Source organism: Oncorhynchus tshawytscha, linkage group LG09 (assembly GCF_018296145.1).
Source record: "Oncorhynchus tshawytscha isolate Ot180627B linkage group LG09, Otsh_v2.0, whole genome shotgun sequence".
Lineage (NCBI taxonomy): Eukaryota > Metazoa > Chordata > Actinopteri > Salmoniformes > Salmonidae > Oncorhynchus > Oncorhynchus tshawytscha.
The window spans coordinates 82,565,547-82,593,075 of NC_056437.1; the positions used below are offsets into that span (position 1 = coordinate 82,565,547).

Here is a 27,529-nt window from a genome sequence, read left to right on the forward strand (position 1 = left end):
GGAGTGACCCTGGGGCATACACAACCCCACACATCTGGCCCACACACTGGATAACACCTCAACACTCACTAACTGACTGCTGCTGCTGGGAGACTGGTCTGGGACAGAGGACAGGAGGAAACACAAAGGGACAGAGAGGGAAAAGGAGAGAGAGAAATAGAAATAGGGAGGGCCTCGCCACACCCTGGCACCCCAACACAGCAGCTGATGCCCATAAACACACACACTACACACACACACACACACACACACACACATGCACACGCACACGCACACACACGCACACGGGGGAGCCAGTGTCAGCATTCTAAAGATATCCCATTCTAAATCAATCCTGGGGGACAATAGTTACAGGCTAACTCTCTCAAGTCTCATTTAACAAACACACAAGCACAAACAAAGCTGCCCAGCAAACCTTCCAGTAATAGAAGTTACAGACGGACTTGCCAATACTTCCTCTCCAGCCCACATCCAGATCCAGATAAAGACAAGAACTTTCCAGAAAGACAGCGTTCCCAATGAGTGTGTGTGTGTGTGTGGGTGTTTCCAGCCCAGTAGGAGTGGAGAGCAGTGTTGTGTGTGTGTGTGTGTGTGTGTGTGTGTGTGTGTGTGTACTATTACTTCACCCTGGCTTGGTTCGGCTTCACACTGTCCTATCCAAACTAAACGCTTCTGCAGCACTATTTGGGACCAGGGACCTTGATTGAGGCAGCGCACAGAGTTTGAAATACACTCACATTGGCTTGGTGGTGTTTGAATGGCTATAGGAACTGACAAATTCATATACAAAGCTATTGTGCACTCAGGAAGAGAGAGATGTTAGTGAAATTGTCAAACTGGTTTAATGATGCAGGCTTAAACTGCCCAATTCACCATTAAGTCATAGTAACCAAATGTACATTTGAGATGGAGAGAGTGTGAATAACTGTGCTCAAGAGAGAGAGAAATGGAGATTAGAGAGGGAGAGAGAGGAGAGGGAGAGAGAGAAATGGATAGAGGGAGAGAGAGTAGAGGGAGAGAGAGAAATGGAGAGTAGAGAAGGAGAGAAAGAAATGGAGAGTAGAGGGAGAGAGAGAAATGGGGAGCAGAGAGGGAGAGAGAGAAATGGAGAGTAGAGAGGGAGAGAGAGAAATTGAGAGTAGAGGGAGAGAGAGAAATGGAGAGTAGAGGGAGAGAGAGAAATGGAGAGTAGAGGGAGAGAAATAAATGGAGAGTAGAGAGGGAGAAAGAAAGAGAGAGAAATGGAGAGTAGAGGGAGAAAGAAATGGAGAGTAGAGAGGGAGAGAGAGAGAGAGAAATGGAGAGTACAGAGGGAAAGAGAAAATGAGAGTGAAATGGAGAGGAGAGAGGGAGAGAGAAAGAGAGATAAATGGAGAGTAGAGAGAGAGAGGGAGAGAAAGAGAGAGAAATGGAGAATAGAGAGGGAGAGAAAGAGAGATAAATGGAGAGTAGAGAGGGAGAATTCGAAAACAAATCCAATTTTGATAAACTCCCATATCTACTGGGTGAAATTCCAGTGTGCCATCACAGCAGCAAGATTTGTGACCTGTTGCCACGAGAAAAGGGCAACCAGTGAAGAACACACACCATTGTAAATACAACCCATATTTATGCTTATTTATTTTATCTAGTGTCCTTTAACCATTTGTACATTGTTAAAACACTGTATATATTTATATATTTGTAATGTCTTTACTGTTTTGAAACTTCTGTATGTGTAATGTTTACTGTTAATTTGTATTGTTTATTTCACTTTATATATTCACTTCATATATTATCTACCTCACTTGCTTTGGCAATGTTAACACATGTTTCCCATGCCAATAAAGCCCTTGAATTGATTTGAATTGAGAGAGGGAGAGAAAGAGAGAGAAATGGAGAGTAGAGAGGGAGAGAGAGAGGGAGAGAGAAAGAGATCAATGGAGAGTAGAGAGGGAGAGAGAGAGGGAGAGAAAGAGAGAGAAATGGAGAGTAGAGGGAGAGAAAGAAATGGAGAGTAGAGAGGGAGAGAAAGAAAGAGAAATGGAGAGGAGAGAAAGAGGAGAGAAATGTTGAGAGAAGTAAATGTGCTCCAGTAAGAAAACCAGCATTCTCAAGGATGAGAGAGACTGAAAGAAAGACAAAGTAAAGAGTGCAGAAGTGAGATGTACTTGATGGAAGAGGAGCAGTTGTGACAACGCAGCCCATCCCAGATCCAGAGGGGTTGTATCTGTCCAGCTGTGACCTCTGTCTAGACTAACACAGGCCAAGAGTTACATCACTGCAGCCCCCCTGTCTGTCTCTGTGAGCCTGGGCCAGTGGTGGGGGAGGAGAAACACACACAGTCTTACCTTGACTCTACCGAACTCACAGGCCAGGTCTAGGGGGGTCTTCTTGGTTTTGTTGATCAGACAGGGGTTGGACTGATGCTGCAGCAGCATCTCAGACTGATAGAAACAGACAGGAATCACACACACACACACACACACACACACACACACACACACACACACACACACACACACACACACACACACACACACACACACACACACACACACACACACACACACACACACACACACACACACACACACACACAAGATCAAATACCATATACACACTGTCACTGGAGCCATTAGGGGAGTAGGTTATGTTATGTGGATGTGGTCATGCAGATAACATTACAACACACATAGCCAGAGAGATGATGTCAGATGTTTCTATCAGCACCTGGTGCTGCCTGCCGTATCCAAGGACACAGAGTATTTGGTGAAAACAGACAGTCCATTAGCCCTGGTCATTCTACTCTGGGAATACATAGTAGACTACAGGACCGGAGGCTGTTACTATCAAATGGGACTTCATGGTCTGTGCAGATAAATGCTTTTCACACAAACTGTGGTCCTAAAAGGCTTACAAATCAATTAATGTGGCGTAACCTGAACACATCCTGACAATGCTTGTAGGATAGTTCCTGATCTATTTCCCAATTATTTGAATTCCATTTAGTTCGTTTTTTTCTTTGCACTCAATGTGCAGTTTCTCTAGAGATAAATCAGATCGAAGCCGAACTGTGCGATGTAGTGATGTAGTAGGGAGTTGTGGTTGCCAATATTCTACATAGTTCAGCGCAGGAAATGTGGGTAGTTAACGACAATGACCATAATTCATTGCATGCCTACTTGTCCCGTCTGTGTGGGGCATACACAGAGGGAGCGCACGATTTAGAGCAGTTGCGCGAGGTATCTCTACCTGAAAGCGCACCATCTATCATCATGGGACTTTTATTCATTGTTTTATTCTGTGTTGTTAAAGCGAAAACCATGAATTTTAAATAAATCGGACCTAAACCGAACCCACTTATCACTCAGCACTACAGGGGGTGAGACTGGGACGGGCGTTAGTAGCAAACACAAGGTCCCTAATCCCCCCTAAACCTGATCACCCCGGATAACCTGACCCCCCTTCATTACCCCCTCAATCCCTACAAATCCAATACCCTTCATCCTGCCTCGTTCTTCTCTCTCCCTCTCCAATCCAATTCCACCAACATGCCTCTCCTCTCCCAGCTTGCTACGTATCCCCTGACCCCTCAATCCCTTAAATGACTGTACCACCAACCACCACTCATCCTACTCTATCCCCTGCCAGATCACATCTGTTTTGGGGCTATGGCTGTGATTTGTTGACAGTTTGTTTACTGTTTAAGACTTAAGTGGACTGACCAAACATGACCACAGACATCTAAATCTCAGATAAGTGACCCACAGTAAACCAGCATCAGCTTTGTGGACAGAACAGCATACATTCCACCCAATCCAGCAGAATGGGGATATCTGTTGACAGTGCTTAACGATGTCTGTCTGTCTGTCTGTCTGTCTGTCTGTCTGTCTGTCTGTCTGTGGGTCTGTGTGTGTGTCTGTGTACTGACCACGTCATAGTGTCCGTACTGTGCGGCCAGGTGCAGGGGGATGTGTCCATCCTGTGAGACCCCATTGACTCCAGCTCCGGCCCGCAGCAGCATAAGGACAGAGTCAGCCTTGCCCTGCCATGCTGCATAGTGGAGCGGACGCATACCTGCAGGAGGCAGCACATCTATGATCACATACAGTGGCTTGCGAAGGTATTCACCCCCATTGGCATTTTTCCTACTTTGTTGCCTGCCTTACAACCTGGAATTAAAATGGGTTTTTGGCAGGTTTGTATTATTTGATTTACACAACATGTCTACCACTTTAAAGATGCAAAATATTTTTTATTGTGAAACAAACAAGTGAGACCAAAATAACTGAAAACTTGAGCTTGCATAACTATTCACCCCCCCAAAGTCAATACTTTGTAGAGCCACCTTTTGCAGCAATTACAGCTGCAAGTCTCTTGGGGTATGTCTCTATAAGCTTGGCACATCGAGCCACTGGGATTTTTGCCCATTCTTCAAGGCAAAACTGCTCCAGCTCCTTGGATGGGTTCCGCTGCTGTACAGCAATCGTTAAGTCATACCACAGATTCTCAATTGGATTGAGGTCTGGGCTTTGACTAGGCCATTCCAAGACATTTAAATGTTTCCCCGTTAACCACTCGAGTGTTGCTTTAGCAGTATGCTTAGGGTCATTGTCCTGCTGGAAGGTGAACCTCCGTCCCAGTCTCAAATCTCTGGAAGACAAACCGGTTTCCTTCAAGAATTTCCAGGTATTTAGCGCCACCCATCATTCCTTCAATTCTGACCAGTTTCCCTGCTGATGAAAAACATCCCCACAGCATGATGCTGCCACCACCATGCTTCACTGTGGGGATGGTGTCTCCAGGTGATGAGAGGTGTTGGGTTTGTGCCAGACATAGCGTTTTCCTTGATGGCCAAAATGCTCAATTTTAGTCTCATCTGACCAGAGTACCCTCTTCCATATATTTGGGAAGTCTCCTACACGTCTTTTGGCAAACACCAAACATGTTTGCTTATTGTTTTTTCTGTGGAGTGTACTGCTTAAAGTGATCCTATGGACAGATACTCCAATCTCTGCTGTGGAGATTTGCAGCTCCTTCAGAGTTATCTTTGGTCTCTTTGTTGCCTCTCTGATTAATGCCCTCCTTGCCTGGTCTGAGTTTTGGTGGGCGGCCCTCTCTTGGCAGGTTTGTTGTATGTCATATTCTTTCCATTATTTAATAATGGATTTAATGGTGCCCGTGGGATGTTCAAAGTTTCTGATATTTTTTTATAACCCAACCCTGATCTTTACTTCTCCACAACTTTGTCCCTGACCTGTTTGGAGAGCTCCTTGGTCTTCATAGTGTCGCTTGGTTGGTGGTGCCCCTTGCTTAGTGGTGTTGACTCTGGGGCCTTTCAGAACAGGTGTATATATACTGGGACCTTTCAGAACAGGTGTATATATACTGGGGCCTTTCAGAACAGGTGTATATATACTGGGGCCTTTCAGAACAGGTGTATATATACTGGGGCCTTTCAGAACAGGTGTATATATACTGGGGCCTTTCAGAACAGGTGTATATATACTGGGGCCTTTCAGAACAGGTGTATATATACTGGGGCCTTTCAGAACAGGTGTATATATACTGGGGCCTTTCAGAACAGGTGTATATATACTGAGATCATGTGACAGATCATTTGACACTTAGATTGCACACAGGTGGACTTTATTTAACTAATTATGTGACTTCTGAAGGTAATTGGTTGCACCAGATCTTATTTAGGGGCTTAATAGCAAAGGGGGTGAATACATATGCTCACACCACTTTCACGTACTTAAAAATATATATATATTTTGTGAAACAAGTTATTTTTTTCATTTCACTTCACCAATTTGGACTATTTTGTGTATGTCCATTACATGAAATCCAAATAAAAATCCATTTAAATTACAGGTTGTAATGCAACAAAATAGGAAAAACGCCAAGGGGGTGAATACTGTTGCAAGGCACTTTACAATACACATATAAACAAACACAAGACAGACAGACAGTGAGTGAGGGACAAAAGTACAGTAGACATTTTTGGGTTATCCATATGAAAGCTGATATTAAAATCACATCTGTTCCACAGATGGAACTAATAGAATGTATGAGCTGATATACAGTAGAATCACAAGACAATGTGTGCGTCACTAATAAAAACATCACAGATAATATGAATTAAAGGCGAGTCTGTTTGTACTGAGGCACATGTTGCTAACTGGTCAGATCTGGAAGTACCAGCTAACATGAAATCTCAAGACAATGTGTGCCACTGATAGAAAACATCAGAGATAATGTCTGTGCTGACAGAGATGATCTCACTGAAATCTGTGTTAGCTGTTTTGCTAGCTGATCTGAGAGCAGATGATAAATAGTGCTGTGTCTCACCGTTCCTGTCCTTGATGTCCACGGTGGCCTGGGCCTCCAGCAGCACAGACAGCAGGTCTGTAGTTCCGGTCAGAGCAGCATGGTGGAGAGCTGAGAACCTGAAGACAACAACACACAGAAAGATGACAGATATAGCACAGAGGCACAAAGACAACGGAGAAGAGGAGATGGGAAGATAACAGAGGGATATAGCACAGAGGCACAAAGACAACGGAGAAGAGGAGATGGGAAGATAACAGAGGGATATAGCACAGAGGCACAAAGACAACGGAGAAGAGGAGATGGGAAGATAACAGAGGGATATAGCACAGAGGCACAAAGACAACGGAGAAGAGGAGATGGGAAGATAACAGAGGGATATAGCACAGAGGCACAAAGACAACGGAGAAGAGGAGATGGGAAGATAACAGAGGGATATAGCACAGAGGCACAAAGACAACGGAGAAGAGGAGATGGGAAGATAACAGAGGGATATAGCACAGAGGCACAAAGACAACGGAGAAGAGGAGATGGGAAGATAACAGAGGGATATAGCACAGAGGCACAAAGCACAGAGGCACAAAGACAACGGAGAAGAGGAGATGGGAAGATAACGGAGAAGAGGAGATGGGAAGATAACAGGATATAGCACAGAGGCACAAAGACAACAGAGAAGAGGAGATGGGAAGATAACAGAGGGATATAGCACAGAGGCACAAAGACAACGGAGAAGAGGAGATGGCAATGGGGAGGCTTAGAGGTCAATGGGATTGCTTGTGAGAGAGAGAGAGACAGAGAGAGACAGAGACAGAGACAAAGCGAGACACAGACAGAGCGAGACACAGACAGACAGACAGACAGACAGACATTGAGAGAGAGAGAGACAGAGAGAGACATTGAGAGAGACAGGGGCATTGAGAGAGACAGGGGCATTGAGAGAGACACAGAGAGAGAGACAGAGAGAGAGAGACATTGAGAGAGAGACAGAGAGAGAGAGACATTGAGAGAGAGACAGAGAGAGAGACAGAGAGCCAGTACTCTTCCATTAGCCCAATAACACACCACAGCCCTGGGCTGTTAGTCACACACTCATCTTCTCACTGGTGACGATTCAATTAAAGTCTGCATGTGATCTGATGGTAAAGTGAATGGAAAATAACCTCTTCAATATGTAGAAAGAGGCCACAATATAAAGCAAAGCCAGGCTCATCCAGAACCCTGCTCTGGGCTGTGGGTTGAGGGCTGTGTTATTGGGTAGTACTGTAGTGTAGAAGCCAGCCAGCCAGTAGTCTAGGATTCACTAGACACCAGGAGACATGAATAACAGGAAAGATAATGGAGCTGGAGGCTTTGTCTCAATCAAGACCAGACTCCCCCCATCCTCATCCAGACAGTCCCCCCCCCCTCGCCTTTTCTCTCTTTGTTGTTCAGCTTTATCTGTTTTGGGGAGAAAGGGAAGGGGGGTATGGGGGTAGTCAATAAAAAATGAAGGCCCCCAAACTGTGGGAGGGAGGATTTTGCACCCCCACCATCATGTTTTATGAGTGCCATGACGTGTGTGTGTTGTCGGGACATGCCAACACAAAGTGTGGCCTCTAGAGGTGACTCAGCTCAGAGGGGTAGAAGGACTCAACTCATCAGGTTGGTGAGTAACAGTGCTGCCTCCAGCACCACCGTCAAGTCCAAACACCACAGATATAAATCTCCCCTCTCACACACACACACAGGTCCAGGCCGCAGCCACAGCCTGCAGTCACCACCATCCACATGGAGAGGAGGGAGGGAGGAAGCTGCCAGAACATAATATACCGTACAGCACCTAACCATAAATAACCAGACCAGAGACACGAGAGACGGCCTGCACTCTAGAGAGACAGCTATTACTAGAGAGAGACGGTCGGTACTAGAGAGATGGTCGGTACTAGAGAGAGACGGTCGGTACTAGAGAGCGACAGTCGGTACTAGAGAGACAGTCAGTACTAGAGAGAGAGAGAGAGAGAGAGACTGTCGGTGCTAAAGAGAGATGGCCCATACTAGAGAGACGGCCGGTACTAGAGAGAGAGACAGTCTGTACTAGAGAGAGAGAGAGAGAGACGGTCGGTACTAGAGAGTGACAGTCTGTACTAGAGAGAGAGACAGTCTGTACTAGAGAGAGAGACAGTCTGTACTAGAGAGAGAGAGAGACAGTCTGTACTAGAGAGAGAGACAGTCTATACTAGAGAGAGACGGTCGGTACTAGAGAGAGACAGTCTGTACTAGAGAGAGACAGTCTGTACTAGAGAAAGAGAGACGGTCGGAACTAGAGAGAGAGAGAGAGAGACGGTCTTTACTAGAGAGAGATACGGTCTATACTAGAGAGAGAGAGAGACGGTCTGTACTAGAGAGAGAGCGACGGTCGGTACTAGAGAGAGAGCGACGGTCGGTACTAGAGAGAAACGGTCGGTAATAGAGAGAAAGAGACGGTCGGTACTAGAGAGAAAGGCGGTCGGTACTAGAGAGAGAGAAACGGTCGGTACTAGAGAGAGAGAGAGACAGTCGGTACTAGAGAGAGAGACAGTCGGTACTAGAGAGAGACAGTCGGTACTAGAGAGAGACAGTCGGTACTAGAGAGAGACAGTCGGTACTAGAGAGAGACAGTCGGTACTAGAGAGAGACAGTCGGTACTAGAGAGAGACAGTCGGTACTAGAGAAAGAGCGACAGTCGGTACTAGAGAGAAAGAGAGAGAGTCGGTACTAGAGAGAGAGAGACAGTCGGTACTAGAGAGAGAGAGAGAGACGGTTGGTACTAGAGAGAGAGAGACGGTCGGTACTAGAGAGAGAGAGACGGTCGGTACTAGAGAGAGAGAGAGACAGTCGGTACTAGAGAGAGAGCGAGACAGTCGGTACTAGAGAGAGCGATACAGTCGGTACTAGAGAGAGAGAGGCGGTCGGTACTAGAGAGAGAGGCAGTCGGTACTAGAGAGAGAGAGGAGACAGTCGGTACTAGAGAGAGAGAGGAGAGTTGGTACTAGAGAGAGAGGCGGTCGGTACTGAGAGAGAGAGAGGCGGTTGGTACTAGAGAGAGAGAGGCGGTCAGTACTAGAGAGAGAGAGAGACAGTCGGTACTAGAGAGAGAGAGAGAGAGACAGTCGGTACTAGACAAGAGACAGACGGCACTAGAGAGAGAGAGAGAGTCAGTCAGCACTAGAGAGAGACAGTCGGCACTAGAGAGAGAGACCGTCGGTACTAGAGAGAGAGAGAGACAGTCGGTACTAGAGAGAGACAGAGACAGTCGGTACTAGACAGAGAGACAGTCGGCACTAGAGAGAGAGAGAGACAGTCAGCACTAGAGAGAGAGAGAGACAGTCGGCACTAGAGAGAGAGAGACAGTCGGCACTAGAGAGAGAGAGGCGGTTGGTACTAGAGAGAGAGAGGCGGTCGATACGAGAGAGAGAGAGGCGGTCGGTACTAGAGAGGCGGTCGGTATTAGAGAGAGAGACGGTTGGTACTAGAGAGAGAGAGACGGTCAGTACTAGAGAGAGAGCGACGGTCGGTACTAGAGAGAGAGAGACGGTCGGTACTAGAGAGAGAGAGACGGTCGGTACTAGAGAGAGAGAGACGGTCGGTAGAGAGAGAGAGAGAGGAGGTCGGTACTAGAGAGAGAGAGAAACCGTCGGTACTAGAGAGAGAGACAGTCTGTACTAGAGAGAGAGACAGTCGGTACTAGAGAGAGACAGTCGATACTAGAGAGAAGCAGTTGGTACTAGAGAGAGACAGTTGGTACAAGAGAGAGACAGTCGGTACAAGAGAGAGACAGTCGGTACAAGAGAGAGACAGTCGGTACAAGAGAGAGACAGTCGGTACTAGAGAGAGGCAGTCGGTACTAGAGAGAGAGAGAGAGAGAGAGAGAGAGAGAGACAGTCGGTACTAGAGAGACAGTCGGTACTAGAGAGAAGCAGTCGGTACTAGAGAGAGACGGTCAGTACTAGAGAGAAGCAGTCGGTACTAGAGAGAAGCAGTCGGTACTAGAGAGAGACAGTCGGTACTAGAGAGAAGCAGTCGGTACTAGAGAGAAGCAGTCGGTACTAGAGAGAGACGGTCGGTACTAGAGAGAGACGGTCGGTACTAGAGAGAGACAGTGGGTACTAGAGAGAGACAGTGGGTACTAGAGAGAGACGGTGGGTACTAGAGAGAGGCAGTCTGTACTAGAGAGAGACAGTCGGTACTATAGCTCTACAGGGTGTTTTGGAATAAGTGGTGCCTCAGTGGGCATGTAGCAGTTCCTGTCTCTTTACCAGAGGGAGTTGTGTACTGTGAAGGGAGGAAGGGGGGTTCTGCTGTGTCTGACTACAGTAACCGACAGGGCCAGGATCATCTCTAAGAGTAATGGAATAGAATGAAAGAGAGAAGGAGAGAGAAGGTGTCACGCCCTGGCCTTAGTATTTTGTGTTTTCTTTATTATTTTGGGTCAGGCCAGGGTGTGACATGGATATTTATGTGGTGTGTTTTGTCTAGGGTTTTTTTGTAGGTTATGGGATTGTGGTTTAGTGAAGTAGTCTAGGTAAGTCTAAGGTTGCCTAGGGTGGTTCTCAATCAGAGGCAGGTGTTTATCGTTGTCATATTCTTTCGTGGGTGATTGTTCCTGTCTCTGTGTTTGTTGCACCAGATAGGGCTGTTTCAGTTTTTCACGTTTCATGTTTTTGTATATTGTTCGTATTTTTCATCTTTATTAAAGATGTTTATAAATAACCACGCTGCGTTTTGGTCCGCCTCTCCTTCGATGGAAGAAAACCGTAACAGAATCACCCACGCAACAGGACCAAGCGGCGTGGTGACAGGCAGCGGCAGCAGGAGCAGCGAAATCAAGATTTCTGGACTTGGGAGGAAATCTTGGACGGAAAAGGACCCTGGGCACAGCCAGGAGAATATCGCCGCCCCAAAGAAGAGCTGGAGGCGGCGAAGGCGGAGAGGCGCTGGTATGAGGAGGCAGCACGGCGGTGCGGATGGAAGCCCGAGAGTCAGCCCAAAAATGTGTATTGGGGGGGGAAACAGGGAGAGTGTGGCAGAGTCAGGAGTCAGACCTGAGCCAACTCCCCCTGTTTATCATAAGGAGCCAAGGAGGAAACCAGAACCAGAGCCGGTGTTGGAGGTGAGCGAAGCAGAGACTGTGAAGGAGTTAATGGGGAAATCGGAGGAGAGAGTTATGAGGGAGTTGCTGTGTTGGTGCATGAGGCACGGAATTCGCCCGACGGAGCATGTCGGGGATTTGATGGCACCTGGGTCAGCTCTCCATACTCGTCCTGAGGTGCGTGCTAGTCGGATGGTGAAGATTGTGCCAGCCTCACGCACCAGGCCTCCTGTGCACCTCCCTAGCCTTGCACGTCCTGTGCCAGCTCAGCGCTACAGTGCGCCTAGCAGTGCTAACCGTGGCGGGCGTGGTACTGGTCAGGCACCGTGTTATGCGGTGGAACGCACGGTGTCCCCAGTACGCGTGCTTAGCCCGGTACGCTACATCTCAGCTCCTCACATCTGCCGGGCTAGGGTGAAGATCCAGCCAGGGCGGTTGGTGCCAGCCCTGCTCTCAAGATCTCCAGTACGCCTTCACGGTCCGGTCCATCCAGTGTCACCTCCACACACCAGCCCTCCGGTGGCAGCTCCCTGCACCAGGCTTCCTGTGCGTGTCCTCGGCCCAGTACCACCAGTGCCAGCACCACGCACCAGGCCTACAGTGCGCTTCGCCTGTCCAGCGCTGCCAGAGCCTTCCCCCTCCAGCGGAGTCTCCCGCCTGTCATGAGCCGCCGGAGTCTCCCGCCCGCGGAGTCTCCCGCCTGTCATGAGCCGCCGGAGTCTCCCGCCTGTCATGAGCCGCCGGAGTCTCCCGCCTGTCATGAGCCGCCGGAGTCTCCCGCCTGTCATGAGCCGCCGGAGTCTCCCGCCTGTCAGAGTCTCCCGCCTGTCATGAGCCGCCGGAGTCTCCCGCCTGTCATGAGCCGCCGGAGTCTCCCGCCTGTCATGAGCCGAGAGTCTCCCGCCTGTCATGAGCCGCCAGAGTCTCCCGCCTGTCATGAGCCGCGGAGTCTCCCGCCTGTCATGAGCCGCCAGAGTCTCCCGCCTGTCATGAGCCGCCAGAGTCTCCCGCCTGTCATGAGCCGCCAGAGTCTCCCGCCTGTCATGAGCCCCAGAGTCTCCCGCCTGTCATGAGCCGCCAGAGTCTCCCGCCTGTCATGAGCCGCCAGAGTCTCCCGCCTGTCATGAGCCGCCAGAGTCTCCCGCCTGTCATGAGCCGCCAGAGTCTCCCGCCTCCCGCCTGTCATGAGCCGCCAGAGTCTCCCGCCTGTCATGAGCCGCCAGAGTCTCCCGCCTGTCATGAGCCGCCAGAGTCTCCCGCCTGTCATGAGCCGCCAGAGTCTCCCGCCTGTCATGAGCCGCCAGAGTCTCTCCCGCCTGTCATGAGCCGCCAGAGTCTCCCGCCTGTCATGAGCCGCCAGAGTCTCCCGCCTGTCATGAGCCGCCAGAGTCTCCCGCCTGTCATGAGCCGCCAGAGTCTCCCGCCTGTCATGAGCCGCCAGAGTCTCCCGTCTGTCATGAGCCGCCAGAGTCTCCCGTCTGTCATGAGCCGCCAGAGTCTCCCGTCTGTCATGAGCCGCCAGAGTCTCCCGTCTGTCATGAGCCGCCAGAGTCTCCCGTCTGTCATGAGCCGCCAGAGTCTCCCGCCTGTCATGAGCCGCCAGAGTCATGAGCCGCCAGAGTCTCCCGCCTGTCATGAGCCGCCAGAGTCTCCCGCCTGTCATGAGCCGCCAGAGTCTCCCGCCTGTCATGAGCCGCCAGAGTCTCCCGCCTGTCATGAGCCGCCAGAGTCTCCCGCCTGTCATGAGCCGCCAGAGTCTCCCGCCTGTCATGAGCCGCCAGAGTCTCCCGCCTGTCATGAGCCGCCAGAGTCTCCCGCCTGTCATGAGCCGCCAGAGTCTCCCGCCTGTCATGAGCCGCCAGAGTCTCCCGCCTGTCATGAGCCGCCAGAGTCTCCCGCCTGTCATGAGCCGCCAGAGTCTCCCGCCTGTCATGAGCCGCCAGAGTCTCCCGCCTGTCATGAGCCGCCAGAGTCTCCCGTCTGTCATGAGCCGCCAGAGTCTCCCCTGTCTGTCATGAGCCGCTGTCATGAGAGTCTCCCGTCTGTCATGAGCCGCCAGAGTCTCCCGTCTGTCATGAGCCGCCAGAGTCTCCCGTCTGTCATGAGCCGCCAGAGTCTCCCGTCTGTCATGAGCCGCCAGAGTCTCCCGTCTGTCATGAGCCGCCGTCTCTGTCATGAGCCGCCAGAGTCTCCCGTCTGTCATGAGCCGCCAGAGTCTCCCGTCAGCATGGAGCAGCCAGAGCCGCCAGTCAGCATGGAGCAGCCAGAGCCGCCAGTCAGCCAGGATCCGCCAGTCAGCCAGGATACGCCAGTCAGCCTAGATCTGCCAGATCAGCCAGTCGGCCAGGATCCGCCAGTCGGCCAGGATCCGCCAGTCGGCCAGGATCCGCCAGTCGGCCAGGATCCGCCATTCAGCCAGGATCCGCCATTCAGCCAGGAACCGCCAGTCAGCCAGGATCTGCCAGAACCGCCATTCAGCCAGGATCTGCCAGAGCCGTCAACCTGCCTGAGCTTCCTCTCAGACCCGAGCTACCCCTCAGTCCCGAGCTACCCCTCAGTCCCGAGCTGTCCCTCAGTCAGGAGCTGCCCCTCAGTCCAGTGGGGCCCTTTGTTAGGGTTACTAGGCCAAGGTCGGCGGCGAAGGTCACCAATCTAAGGACGCGGAGTAAGAGGACTAAGACTATGTTGGAGTGAGGTCCACGTCCCACGCCAGAGCCGCCACCGTGGTCAGACGCCCACCCAGACCCTCCCCTATGGGTTTAGGTGTGCGGCCGGGATTCCGCACCTTTGGGGGAGGGTACTGTCACGCCCTGGCCTTAGTATTTTGTGTTTTCTTTATTATTTTGGTCAGGCCAGGGTGTGACATGGATATTTATGTGGTGTGTTTTGTCTAGGGTTTTTTTGTAGGTTATGGGATTGTGGTTTAGTGAAGTAGTCTAGGTAAGTCTATGGTTGCCTGGAGTGGTTCTCAATCAGAGGCAGGTGTTTATCGTTGTCTCTGATTGGGAACCATATTTAGGCAGCCATATTCTTTGAGTGTTTCGTGGGTGATTGTTCCTGTCTCTGTGTTTGTTGCACCAGATAGGGCTGTTTCGGTTTTTCACGTTTCTTGTTTTTGTATATTGTTCATATTTTTCATCTTTATTAAAGATGTTTATAAATAACCACGCTGCGTTTTGGTCCGCCTCTCCTTCGATGGAAGAAAACCGTAACAGAAGGAGAGAGATAGAGGGGGAGGAATAGAGAGTCTAATCCCTCTGTTCAATCTAGCCTGACTGAGAGGTGATAAAATAATCTGACATTAAAAATGCATGTGTGAGTAGCATCTCTGCAAACAGCCTAGTTATCAGGACAGCTTCTAAAATCTAAATAAACAATGTCTGTCTATTGGTGGATAGGAAACATGTTTGCTCCAGTCCAAAGCCTATGGAGGGACCTCAGAGTAAGGCCTAATGTAAAGACAAAGGCCTACTGTAAAGACTGAGGTATCTTACACATATCACAACGCAAATAGAAAGATATCAAGTTTGATAATGCGATACTAAATACGGCTTACCTGGAGGCTTCTTAATTAATTTAATAGAGTATCATAGACTGATCTCACCATCATGTCAGCATATTATAGTAGAGTTACCGTGAGCTGCACTCCAGGGCTTCCTCACACAAAGAGAGTCTGAAGCAAGAGCACAAGTAGGGGAGACTAGACATGCAGGGAAAGAAACTGATATTTTGTGTGAATAAAACCAGCTGCTGAGGCCCAGACCAGGGATGAACACAAGTGCTGTCACGATACAAGACTTTTGACTTGGATACTGATACCAGGTTTAGTATCACGAGTGGTGCAGCGGTCTAGGGCACTGCATCTAAGTGGTTCGATTCCAGGCTGTACCACATCCGGCCGTGATTGGGAGTCCCATAAGGCGGCGCACAATTTGCCCAGCATCGTCCGGGTTTGGCCGGGGTAGGCCGTCATTGTAAATAAGAATGTGTTTTTAACTGACTTGCCTAGTTAAATAAAGGTGACATTTAAAACACTCTATACCTAAACAATAACACGGCAAAAAAAGCAGAGAAAATTAGATTTTTCCCAGTTTGTTCAGCTTTTTAAAAGATAAAAAACTACATTGGATGTTCTAAATCCACAACAATGACTAAACCACATCAGAGGATTACTTTTGAAGTCTGTGAAAAATGGAAGTCGTTAATATGTTATAGTGTAGATACCCTTTAATTCAAGTGCAGACGCTCAGCGCTGTTGTTTGGTTAGCAGTGTTTCTGTAGCGCATGTGTGATGGGAGTTTGCAAAACTATTGGCCACTGAATTGATAAAAATAATCATGATTTTGCCAGGTAGGCTACTGGGAAAAGCTTTCCATCGACCAGACGGTTATCATTAGCATCCATAATGGTTACACAAAGTGATAGACATACGAGCACCGGACACAGACAGGGGAATACGAATGCCTGATGCATTCTGGTCATGTGTTATGTGTTGTGTTATGATAACTTGGGCAAATTAATAAATTATCTATTAAGTTCAATACATTTAGTTCATTTCCAAACGTGAGACACATTTGATAGAACCAAAAGTAACTAAATTTAAGTACCGAACCATTTTTCATGTTGTAATATTGAGTACAGAAGTGTTGGTGAACCGCGTCCCAAATCACTTGATTTCCTAAGTGCTTCTGCAAACACTTCACACCTTTATGAGAGTCACACACCAAGCAGAGTATACACACACACACCCTCCCTTTCTTTCGTGAACGTTCAGTTGAGATCGCTCTAAACCTAGATGAAACCTGTGTGACGTTGGTCTCATTAGGCCTGCCTTAGGGCCACTTAACCCAGTGAATCCTGCCTCTATCCTCTGAGGTAGAGCTTGGTTTCCTACCCCTAATGCAGCAGGGTTTATTTGGGCCATGGGGTGGGGATGTATTAAGTCACTTGGGCCAGGGGCTTTACACAGAGCCCAGCCATGAAAGAGGGACGTCAGGAGGGAGAGAGGGAGGTGAGAGACCGGAGGTACACAATCCCTCCTCTGTCCTTCCCTTCAATTCTCTCTCCTGTTCTCCCCCTGGCAGGACGTGAGAGTCCAGAAGAGAGAAAGGCCCTTGAAAAGGCTCTGTGTTCAAAGCACGCAGGTCTCTCCTCCTGTCAACCCCAACATCTCTCCCTTTCCCCCTCTCTAGAAGAGAACAGGGACACATCTTACCTTATCACTCTAGCACACCACTCCAATGAAAGAAAGAGAGAGAGGGAGAGACAGAAAGAGGATGAGAGAGAGGAGGGAGATATTTATGGAAGGAGATGGAGAGGGTCTGACCTGTCTCCAATCAGGCACCTTAGTACCAGGTTGGAGTGCTGTCATCCTTGCAGACTGGAATGCACCTCAAACAAACACACTCACGCATGCACACACACACATACACAGAGACAGACAGACCTGCTCACACACAAGCAAGCAAACACACACAGGCTCACACACACAGGCTCACACACACACACAAGCAAGCAAACACACATGCTCACACACACACACATGCACGCTTGCACACACACACACACACACACACACACACACACACACACACACACACACACACACACACACACACACACACACACACACACACACACACACACACACACACACACACACACACACACACACACACACACACACACCTCCCCAGCCAGACCAGGGACAGTGAGAGAGTTACAGCCACTCAGAGCCAAGGCACCATCCTGTCAAATTACATTCCTGCTGATAGTGTCACATTCCCCAAGGTGACCCGGCCAGTCTAGTAATACTCTCTCTGTCTATCTGACTGACTGGCTGACTGGGAGGTCAGAGGCTAATAACTTCCTTCCAATCTGGGCTCTGTGCTAATCGTTTCAGCAAACAGAGTGGCCTGGCCTTGGTCATCTAGGCACCTCATCAATGCAGGTGGGCCCTATAGCTCTGTGTAGTATAGTAGTAGAGCCAATGAAATGGCTCGGAAACACGGGAACTAAGACATCACTTTTAGATACATTTCAATGGTGAGGTCTTTTTTGGAAGCCTTTGGTATCTTTCCTATGTTCCTTTATAAGTCAATGGATTTTATATGACAGTACAAGCCGTCTGAATGAAAACACTTTACAGGGAGTTTTTACGAGCGCAGGTTCAGACACGCGGTTTCATTCTCTTAAATACACAGTCTTTCTCTCTCACACACACACACACACACACACACACACACACACACACACACACACACACACACACACACACACACACACACACACACACACACACACACACACAGCTCCCTGTGGGAGGAAGGTGTGACATGCACTTCTAACATGGCATGGATGTCAGCTTCTATGGTAGTTTGGAAACAGAGCAGCTCTCAGAGGGAGAGTTAGTAGTGTACAGTCCTCTCCTGCCAGGGTTGGTTCTTTCCCTCCATTGCTTCAGATGACAGGGGTGTGTTGACGGGTCCTGGCAGTACTGCCCTCTGTGGACACACAGGCCAGGGATCCAACCAGTCCCCCACAGACAGGCACAGCCATTCAGCCCAGGCCATTCCAGTGCTGCTCTCCATGGAAACTGCACCCCAAACACAAACCAAAAGCTGGAAAAGTTCATGGAGACTCAAATACTAATTTGTCTCACAGGGTTGCAGAAAAGAGACCCTTTTATATATTACAGCACCAGTGTTTGTTCAGCATGCCTTTCTCTGACACACACACACACACACACACACATAAATGGAGAGAGGGCAAATAAAGTCTACGGAAATGGGATGAATGGGCGCCAAGCACACTCTCACGGCCACACACACACACCTTAATAACAGTTGCGTGAGCTGACCAGTTGGTCAGTTTATTAGGTACACCACCCCGCTCACAAACATCTCCTACAGACAGTGAGTCACGTGGTCGTGGATGACTTTATAGAGCAGGCAGACAGGCACCAAGGAATTGAGTTACTGCTTGATTAAACGTTAGAATGGGTAAAAGGGACCTAAGCCACTTGAGTGTGGTATGATCGGTGGTACCAGGCAAGCCGGTTCCAGTCTCTCAGAAACTGCCACCCTCCTGGGCTTTTCACGCACATTCAGTGTCTAGGGTTTACAGAGAATGGTGAGACAAACAAAAAACATCCCGTCAGCAGCAGTGGGCGAATATGGAAAGAATTGTGCCAACAGGCTTATAGCGGCACAGTACACCTGCCTGGTGTCAACGGTACAGGGTGGTGGTGTAATGGTGTGGGGAATGTTTTCCTGGCACACGCTAGGTCCCTTGAAACCAATTGAGCAATGATTCTATGCCCTGAAGAATTCAGGGTGTTCTGGAGGTAAAGGGGGGTCCAACCTGGTACTAGATGTGTGAACCTAATAAACTGGCCACTGAGTGTATATCAACCATGTCCACGCCTACAGTAAGGGATGAGTAAGAACCTTTCATCATTCTTTCATACAGGTCTTCACCTGAACAACATTCATAGTACTACATACTAAAGAGCCCAGTCATATCCCCCCTCACTACTGCCAAGACAGACTGAACACTTTCCATGATTGCCCAACAACAAAGTGTTCTAGAAAAAAAACTGCCCACAATATACATGAGTGATTACTGTTGTAAACATAATTGCTGTGTGCTGTGCTTCAACATGATCGCGTATGGCCTACTAATGGAGCGCTAGACTAAGCTATAGGACATGAGACTGAGCTGTAGTGATAAGATGAGGGGTCGGGTTCCTGCAGTAGTATAGTCTGTGTTTAACGCTAGAGAGAAAAGCAGAGCAGTGCCAACAGCACTGATGAATAATGAAAGACCTTTCCCCCCACTTGAAATTCCATGTCCCCACGGGGGCCATTAGAACCGAGCAGAACACACATACGCACGCACGCACACACACACACACACACAGCCTGAGCAACACACAGCAGCAGCAAGACACAAATTAACACTCTTCCGACATGCTAATGTTGAGCCCCACATACACTATATAGTATATACAAAAGTATGTGGAAACCTTCAAATTAGTGGATTGGGCTATTTCAGCCAAACCCATTGCTGACAGGTGTATAAAATCGAGCACACAGCCATGCAATCTCTATAGACAAACATTGGCACTAGAATGGCCTTACTGAAGAGCTCAGTGACTATCAACGTGGCACCATCATAGGATGCCACCTTACCAACAAGTCCGTTCCTCAGATTTCTGCCCTGCTAGAGCTGCCCCGGTCAACTGTAAGTGCTGTTACTGTGAAGTGGAAACGTCTAGGAGCAAAACAACTCAGCCACGAAGAGGCAGGTCACACAAGCTCACAGAACAGGACCGCCGAGTGCTGAAGCCCATAGCGCGTAAAAATTGCCTGTCCTCGGTTGCAACATTCACTACAGAGTTCCAAACTGCCTCTGGAAGCATTGTCAGTACAAGAACTGTTCGTTGGAAAGCTTCATGGCTGAGCAGCCGCACACAAGCCTAAGATCACCAAGTGCAATGCCAAGCATAGGCTGGAGTGGTGTAAAGCTCACCGCCATTGGACTCCGGAGTAGTGGAAACGCATTCTCTGGAGTGATGAATCACGCCTCACCAGCTCACAGTACGACAGATGAATCTGGGTTTTGCGGATGCCAGGAGAATGCTACCTGCCCGAATGCATAGTGCCAACTGTAAAGTTTGGTGGAGGAGGAATAATGGTCTGGGGATGTTTTTCATGGTTCGTGCTAGGCCCCCTAGTTCCAGTGTAGGGAAATCTTAACGCCACAGCATATCATGACATTCTAGATGATTCGGTGCTTCCAACTTTGGGGTAATAGTTTGGGGAAGGCCCTTTCCTGCTTCAGTATGACAATGGCCCCATACACAAAGTGAGGTCCATATAGAAATGGTTTGTCAAGATCGGTGTGGAAGAACTTGACTGGCCTGCACAGAGCCCTGACGTCAACCCCATTGAACACCTTTGGGATGAATTGGAACGTTGACTGTGAGCCAGACCTAATCGCCCAACATCAGTACCCAACCTCATTAATGCTCGTGGCTGAATGGAAGCAAGTCCCCGCAGCAATGTTCCAACATCTAGTGTAAAGCTTTCCCAGAAGAGTGGAGGCTGTTACAGCAGCAAAGAGGGGGGACGAACTCCATACAAATGCCCATGATTTTGGAATGAAATGTTCAATGAGCAGATGTCCACATACTTTTGGTCATGTAGTATATCATCATCATCAGGCCTCTCTGTTCCAGCCATGTTTATCCTCTCTGGTGCACTAGTATATAATTCCCGGACGCGGACGCTGTCATCACTGCATTGAGTTGTGTGGCAGCTTTTGTAAACACTCCCATCTAAATCGTCCACAGTCCCGCCCTCTACTCCAGACAAACCCCACCCCTGACCCTGGCCCCCTCAGGCTCCGCCTCTGAATTCCCTGCCCCCCCGGCCCCTGAGAGCTGACAAAGTGAGGGGGGGGTTGGAGAAGATGCATAACAAGCAGTAAACCATGGCCAGAGCCTGGGGTTCTGGGGGGGGGACCTGGGCTCTGATATATGGTGCACCACTGTCCTGCTCTCTGGACCGTTTTACAGCCATCTCAGAGGCACGGCTTATCTAAAGGTCTCCCACTGTTGTCTTGGCTCTTCTCTCCACTTGTGTTACTCTGTTTATTTAGGCTGAGTGAGGGGACACCAGTAGTGTCTGTAAAGGGGGAAGGCTGTTTGGATGGATGTGGGGGCGCTGTAAGAGGTAGTTATATTTGGATATCTCGGGTGTGCTAAGCCTATCGGACTCAATCTGAACTCAGACAGTCTAACTGTAGACTTTGCCAGAGTTTGTATGATCTACTTTTTGACTAGTTCATATTCTACAGGGAGCTGAGCGACTCTTTAAAAAAGCCATGCTGCACCAAGGGATCTCACCAATGTCATCAATGTGCTATTCTATCAGCTACTGAGAGCAATTGTGTAAATTAGTATGGCTCTAGCAGCCGACAAAAATATCTGCGGTGAAAACACACCACCCCGTGAGAAGGGAAAAAGAGAGGAAACGGAGAAAGTGAGAACTTTCATATGGGATCCAAGTCCCTCCACAAAGAGAAAAATAGATGAGGAGAAACTAGACCTATGCTAATAAGCGAGAGGGGAACATTTTTACAGTCAGCATTTCCACTGGCAGACAGGGTAACTGGGGGGTTAGTATACTGTGGTGTGTCTGCTTTTGGGCAAGAAGCAGTAGTAGAAACAACAATTAAATGAGCTTTTTCAGCAGTGACACCTTCGCTTCTCCTCCGGACACAATTACCAGTTAGTCTGCTTTGGCTGACTTAGCAGAAGGCCATGATTCAACCCAAGGCAAACTAACGCAGGGTGTTTATCACAAGCCAAGACAAGACGCATTGAGCTTTAAAATCCCAGCACTTGTATGTAGAAGCTATACATTAGAACTACTGTTTTACAGATACAGAAAGAGTAGCTTATTGGTAAGCCATCTTTAATTTATTTTTTACAGAGGTTGTCAGTCAGTTCTTTAGGACAGTGTTATCGTCATCACACACTTACCCATCTCCATCCTGGTAGTTGACGTTCAGTCTCTTCGTGGAGCCCAACAACTCTGCAAAAACACAAGACAGAAAATAAATCAACATACGTTCAGGATATTTTTAGAACAAACACTGTGCTACTGGTTAACCTAGAAACTATTCACTTAAGCCTGGAGGGAAGTGTCTTCATGGTGCATCTTCAGTTCATGGTTTAAAGTAGTATACTGGATTGGCTTGCTTTTGGGTTGTGCAAAATCTGGAGGTTGAGCATTGTTTTACAGATCTATTATTAGTTCACTCATGATCATGTGTTTGCTTGCGAGCTCAAACCATCTCCAGGTTCAACAAGATTATCTGTGGGAACCAACTCAGTCATTCTAAAAGATTATAGAGCATCTGGTTCTGGAAAGGCTGAAGACCTGCAGGCCACGGGACTAAGAGATCCTGGTCTAGATGCTCACCCTGATTAGTTGCTACCATGATGTTGTCATGGTGTGTTGCTACCATGCTGTGTTGTCATGTGTTGCTGCCTTGCTATGTTGTTGTCTTAGGTCTCTCTTTATGTAGTGTTGTCTCGATTGTTGTGATGTGTGTTTATCCTATATTTATATTGCACTTATTTTTAATCTCAGGCCCCCGTCCCCGCAGGAGGCCTTTTGCCTTTTGGTAGGCCGTCATTGTAAATAAGAATTTGTTCTTAACTGACATGCCTAGTTAAATAAAGGTTAAATATATATATTTTTTTAAGAGGGCTACAGGGTCATGGTTCAGGGTTTAAGGAGAGAGCGACAGACAGTGGAGTGGAGACTCCAGCTAGCTCACCCACCAGGCCTCAAAAACCTGGTGGCGATCCCAAACAAACTGTCCCTGATAGATCTATCCCTTTCTCTCCGTCTCTAGAGTCAGTTCATTAGCCTCTGACCCCAGGCTGACCTCTGTGGCCAGGTCAGGAGACAATACACTGTTCAGAGAACAAAGGGAGGGAGGAGATCTTGTTGAGTCCTTTGATGTTCTGATAGAGATGCCTCTCCATCAGCCTAGTGTGGCTTTAGAAGAAAGAATGTCACTGGCCACCACAGGGACTCATATGGTGCTTTTCCATCTAGAGTTAGCCCCACACCAGGGAGTCGCCAGTGTTTTATGTTAACGTAACCTCTAGTTATTCTGTTTCCATCAGGACTGTGACACTAAAAACGTGTGGCGAGCAACAACCTCTGCATCATTCAATAAGACTGTTGCTTTCTCATGGCTCCAAGTCAGAGCAGATCTGCTGGAGCCATGGCCAAGTGAGACACGGGTGCTGGCCCACGTAGATGGAAACAGAAAAGTCTGCGCCTTTTGGGTAAAACACTGGGGTAAATCCTCATTGGAAATGTGCCAAGTCCCTACAGCCTCTATGGGCAACGTCCAGACCTGTCAACTAAACTGATGGAGACATCTCCTGCCCGCCCAAGACGTGATCAACCAATGGCAGGGTCGTTCCCTTGTGTATTTCACTGGCCCTGCTGACACCCCAGCTCTCTTCTATATCTTTCATACAATATCTCCAAACATAAGCACAGACTCACCAGTTGCATGTGATAAGTAGCACATTCTTATCAATTCTGTGAATTCCAAACAAAGTTTGTGCTTTGTAGAGTCATGCAGCTTATGCCCTGCGTTCAATGAGCATGTCAGTGTGATGCCACAGTCATCGTCCCTGAAATGAAAATCACCACTGCCAGCGGTAGATATACAGTTTAATGTCAGACACTAAGCGTTTGTCATCTGATGAAACAGTAATGGAGGTCTGTGAGGCAGAGCTCCATCCATGTCAGCTGGTCATAAGATAGAGTCTGCACTTGTGTTCTGGTCTCCAATGGCGTCTGAAGGTGGGTCAGCCGCTGTGAGGGTCACTGTTTGCTATGAGTTCAGCGAGGTCAAAGGGCAGGCCACGGGGGGGTAACACAGAACCGAGTGGGAAAGAAGTTCCAGACACTGGATACACCCACGGTGTGGAGACATGGCGACAGCCCGTCTTACTACTGCTCATTATGTCTGAGCAGGAGGCGAGCAAGGCCAAGGTAGCCTCAACAGCCCCAAAACAAGTGCTTTGAAGTGAGCTTCTATTCCAGATCTCTGCTACACAGCCAGTTTCCCCTTGGGGATCTCTGTGGCTCTTTGATTATGACCTCAATTCCATAATTAATTAGGTGTATCAAACATTGCGTGTCGCAGTCAAGTCATGGGAACACAAACCCCTCTTCGAAAAAGTTTTCAGAACACTTTGCTGGCCGTGTAACAAGCACACACTGACATCAAACCCTCATGTGACTGACGGGACAGGCTGCCTGGCCTTGTCTTCACTACAGGAACCAGTCTCTAATGCTGAATATTGCAGCAAATTTCCCATTGAAGCTTTCATCTGCTGCACATTTGTTAAAAGTTATTTTTAATGTTTATGGAGATGGAGGAAAGCGCTGCCTGTTCAGTTACAACCTTTTGAGGACTCCATATTTTTTATTTATTTAAAGCTGAAAGTATAACGTACTATAGATTTGGTTCCGCAAGAATGCTGGGCAAAGGGGAGATTTTGCTAAAGTCTGCACATTTGAGAATTCTGTCTTGGAACAAGTTCATGGATTCAAGTCACAGCCTGTGTCTCTGGTGCGACTGGCAGAAACAGAATCTGTTGTAAAATATCAGACTAAAATTAGACAACCACTGTGAGTATCAAAACTATGATTATATGTTCTTCCATAAAAGAGCAGGCAACGCCTCAAAAATCCATTTTGTTTCTGGGGCTCAAATGACTGCACTTAGGTCTAGGCAATGGACATACAAAAGTTCAGGTCATAATTTTCTTTCTGCACTCATTGTGGTGTAGAACAGAGACCAGGCCACCATTATCCATCCAAAATGTGAGGCAGGAACAGCTCTGTTACAGAAGAAAGAGATTTCAAAAGTAGGCCTTGTCGAAAACTGCTCTGTGAAAAACTTCAGCAGTCCCATCATACCATATTCCCTGCCATTTGACTCAATGCCTGAGATTCAAGCTTTAAGTTGCAATAAAGAAACCCTGATAGCTTTAAAGGACCCTTTTTTTTTTAAAAACACCACATGTACATCTTCCAGATGAATTGTGAGTAAATCCATATGGCTGTTTAGTATGGTTTTAAATGGCTCGATGGCTGGTTTTGGTCCAACACTACTATGGTATCTGCCTGTTGCAATAACAGGACTTACTGTGACTGGCATCACTCAAACCAGTAAAAAGAGGACCAATGCCAAGATGAATATACATCCCTTCACATCCCTGTTCCCGAGGACATATTATACTGAAATAGTGACAAATTAGGTGAACTACAGTGGTGGTTTAACAGCTGGCCATCTTCCTCCTTGGGAGCTGAACCAGTCAACGAGGAAGCATCTTGCTTGGATGATTAAAGGGCTGAAGAAAGCCCTTTCCTCCCCTCGCCTTATGGAGGCCTGATTGTTTAGCATCTGAGACAGAGTGTTTGATCTGATGGCACCATTTGAAGACTCAAGAGTGTCAGCGGAAACCCTGGGTCCACAATCAGGCCTGGTGGATTCCAGCGAATTCATAGCTCCGCTGTGCTCCTCGGGCTCTCACAGGCCTGGCACTGGAACACAGGAAGCTGCATGCGGTATGGCTAAGGAAGGAACGGGATGGGACCTGCAGCGTCTTAGAGCCACACTTACTACACTTTATGTAAAAATACAGTCGGCTACACATATTACTGAAATGTAAACTTGCGTACTTGCTACGTCTCGACTGCTACCTTCAGAGGTAGAGCACGACACCCACCAAACAGTTACCCCCCTGGAAGCAGAGCGGTACAAACAGAATAAATGGTAATAGCAGAGCAATGTTTTTGAATATCTGAGACTCGTTTTATTGAGATTTCACCTGGATTGTCTTTTTTACCTGGAATGCATCCCCGTTACATTCTAGGGATGAACATGAGTAATTGATTGCTCGAACGGAGGTCAAAACTCAATCTTTAACCAGAGATTGAAATTTATTCCAAGAACTCAAAAAAAAATCATGTGAGTACTCGAACAGTCAAATAATGACAAATGGCCGTCCTTATTACATTCTGAAAATGTTGCAGTAGCTGCAATGAGCCACATAAAACTACGGAAGCCCATCTCCACAGGCGAGAAAACAAACCCCTTAAAATGGAAGGTAGCATACACAGGACCACATGCACCATATGGATTTGCATTAGTATACGCATTAAAAGTCCCACTGCAAAGTTACACCTCACTTTTCTTATTTCTCAAGTTATTACATAAAACCAAATCCGAATTCCGAAGAATGCCAAAGTCAAGTCGGAAAATGTTTTTCCAAGTGTGTGGTGTTATATGATTTACATATAGGCAAGCCAGCCTATTCCCTATAATGTAAACTCCAACAGAAATAACTACAAATACTAGTTTCAATAACATTTTCCACAAACTTACAAGCAAATACTTTATGAATGTATTGTTACGTTAGCACAGCATGAGTCAGCCATCTACAGCTACATTAAAGTAAACCAATGATTTGGAAATACATAACGCCATCTAACCAGTTATCAAAGAATGTTATTTTAGCAAGCAAGCTGACCAGCCAGCTAACATGATCTATTTAGCCAACTAGCTAATAGCCTAGCCAACCACCTAGCCAAAGCCTAAAAACTGGAGACAAACTAGAGAACTAACACAACTAAAACACAACTACAGATCAAAAGCAAAGAGAGAGCAGAGACATACAGATTGATGGCTGGGACCCATCCAATTGTAAAACTTTTTTAAAAGAGTGCAGGCTGAGTTAACTACCAAAGCGAGAGGCGGGCGCTTCCCCCAGGCCGATGGAGAGTCAGTGAGGGAAATCCAATAGCTATAGCAATAGATTCCAGATATCAGCTAGCAGGCTAGCACTAAGCCAAGATAGAAAAAGTAGCCTACAGAGAACATGCCCGTTGTAAAAAAATGTTTTTAAATAGCCAATTTTCATGGTATCCAATTGGTAGTTACAGTCTTGTCTCATCGCTGCAACTCCCATACGGATCCTCCGAAACACAATCCAACCAAGGCGCACTGATTCTAGACACAATGCCCACTTAACCCGGAAGCAAGCAGCACCAATGGGTCTCCCAGTCGTGGCCGGCTGTGACAGAGCCTGGACTCGAACCCAGAATCTCTAGTGGCACAGCTAGCACCGCGATGCAGTGCCTTAGACCATTGTGCCACTCAGGAGGCACATGCTGAAAAGTTGACAAAAGACAAAAAGGAGAACAGACGAGGTACTACAGAGCAAAGAGGTATGATTTTCTTTCATTTTGAGCCCATGGCAAGAAGGCACCAGAGTAGGCCGTGCTAACGGGTTCCCACTAGATATCACAGCCAAAAAGTCTGTGAAGAGCATGAGTATGCTAACGTTAGCCGGCTTGAGCTAGATACCGAGCTAGCATACGAACTCGGTAATAGACACAGAGTACTATCTCCATATGACGTTTCAAAATAGTGCATTGTGGGTAGTTTAGAAGATATCCGGAAATAAGTTAATAAATAATAACCTAAAAACAGAAC

General features: G+C 47.8%; 1 protein-coding gene across 8 annotated transcripts in view; it reads right to left on the reverse strand.

Annotated features, from left to right (window-relative positions):
• LOC112235031 (caskin-2) overlaps nt 1-27,529 on the reverse strand; it is an 86,876-nt gene that overhangs the window by 25,102 nt on the left and 34,245 nt on the right. For all 8 annotated transcript variants that reach the window (XM_042327670.1, XM_042327668.1, XM_042327674.1 and 5 more), the window contains 4 exons: nt 21,972-22,023; nt 6,337-6,434; nt 3,914-4,059; nt 2,331-2,426 (listed from right to left, as the gene is read on the reverse strand). In XM_042327670.1, the coding sequence (XP_042183604.1) occupies nt 2,331-2,426; nt 3,914-4,059; nt 6,337-6,434; nt 21,972-22,023 (392 nt within the window). The remainder of the gene's footprint in view (nt 1-2,330; nt 2,427-3,913; nt 4,060-6,336; nt 6,435-21,971; nt 22,024-27,529) is intronic.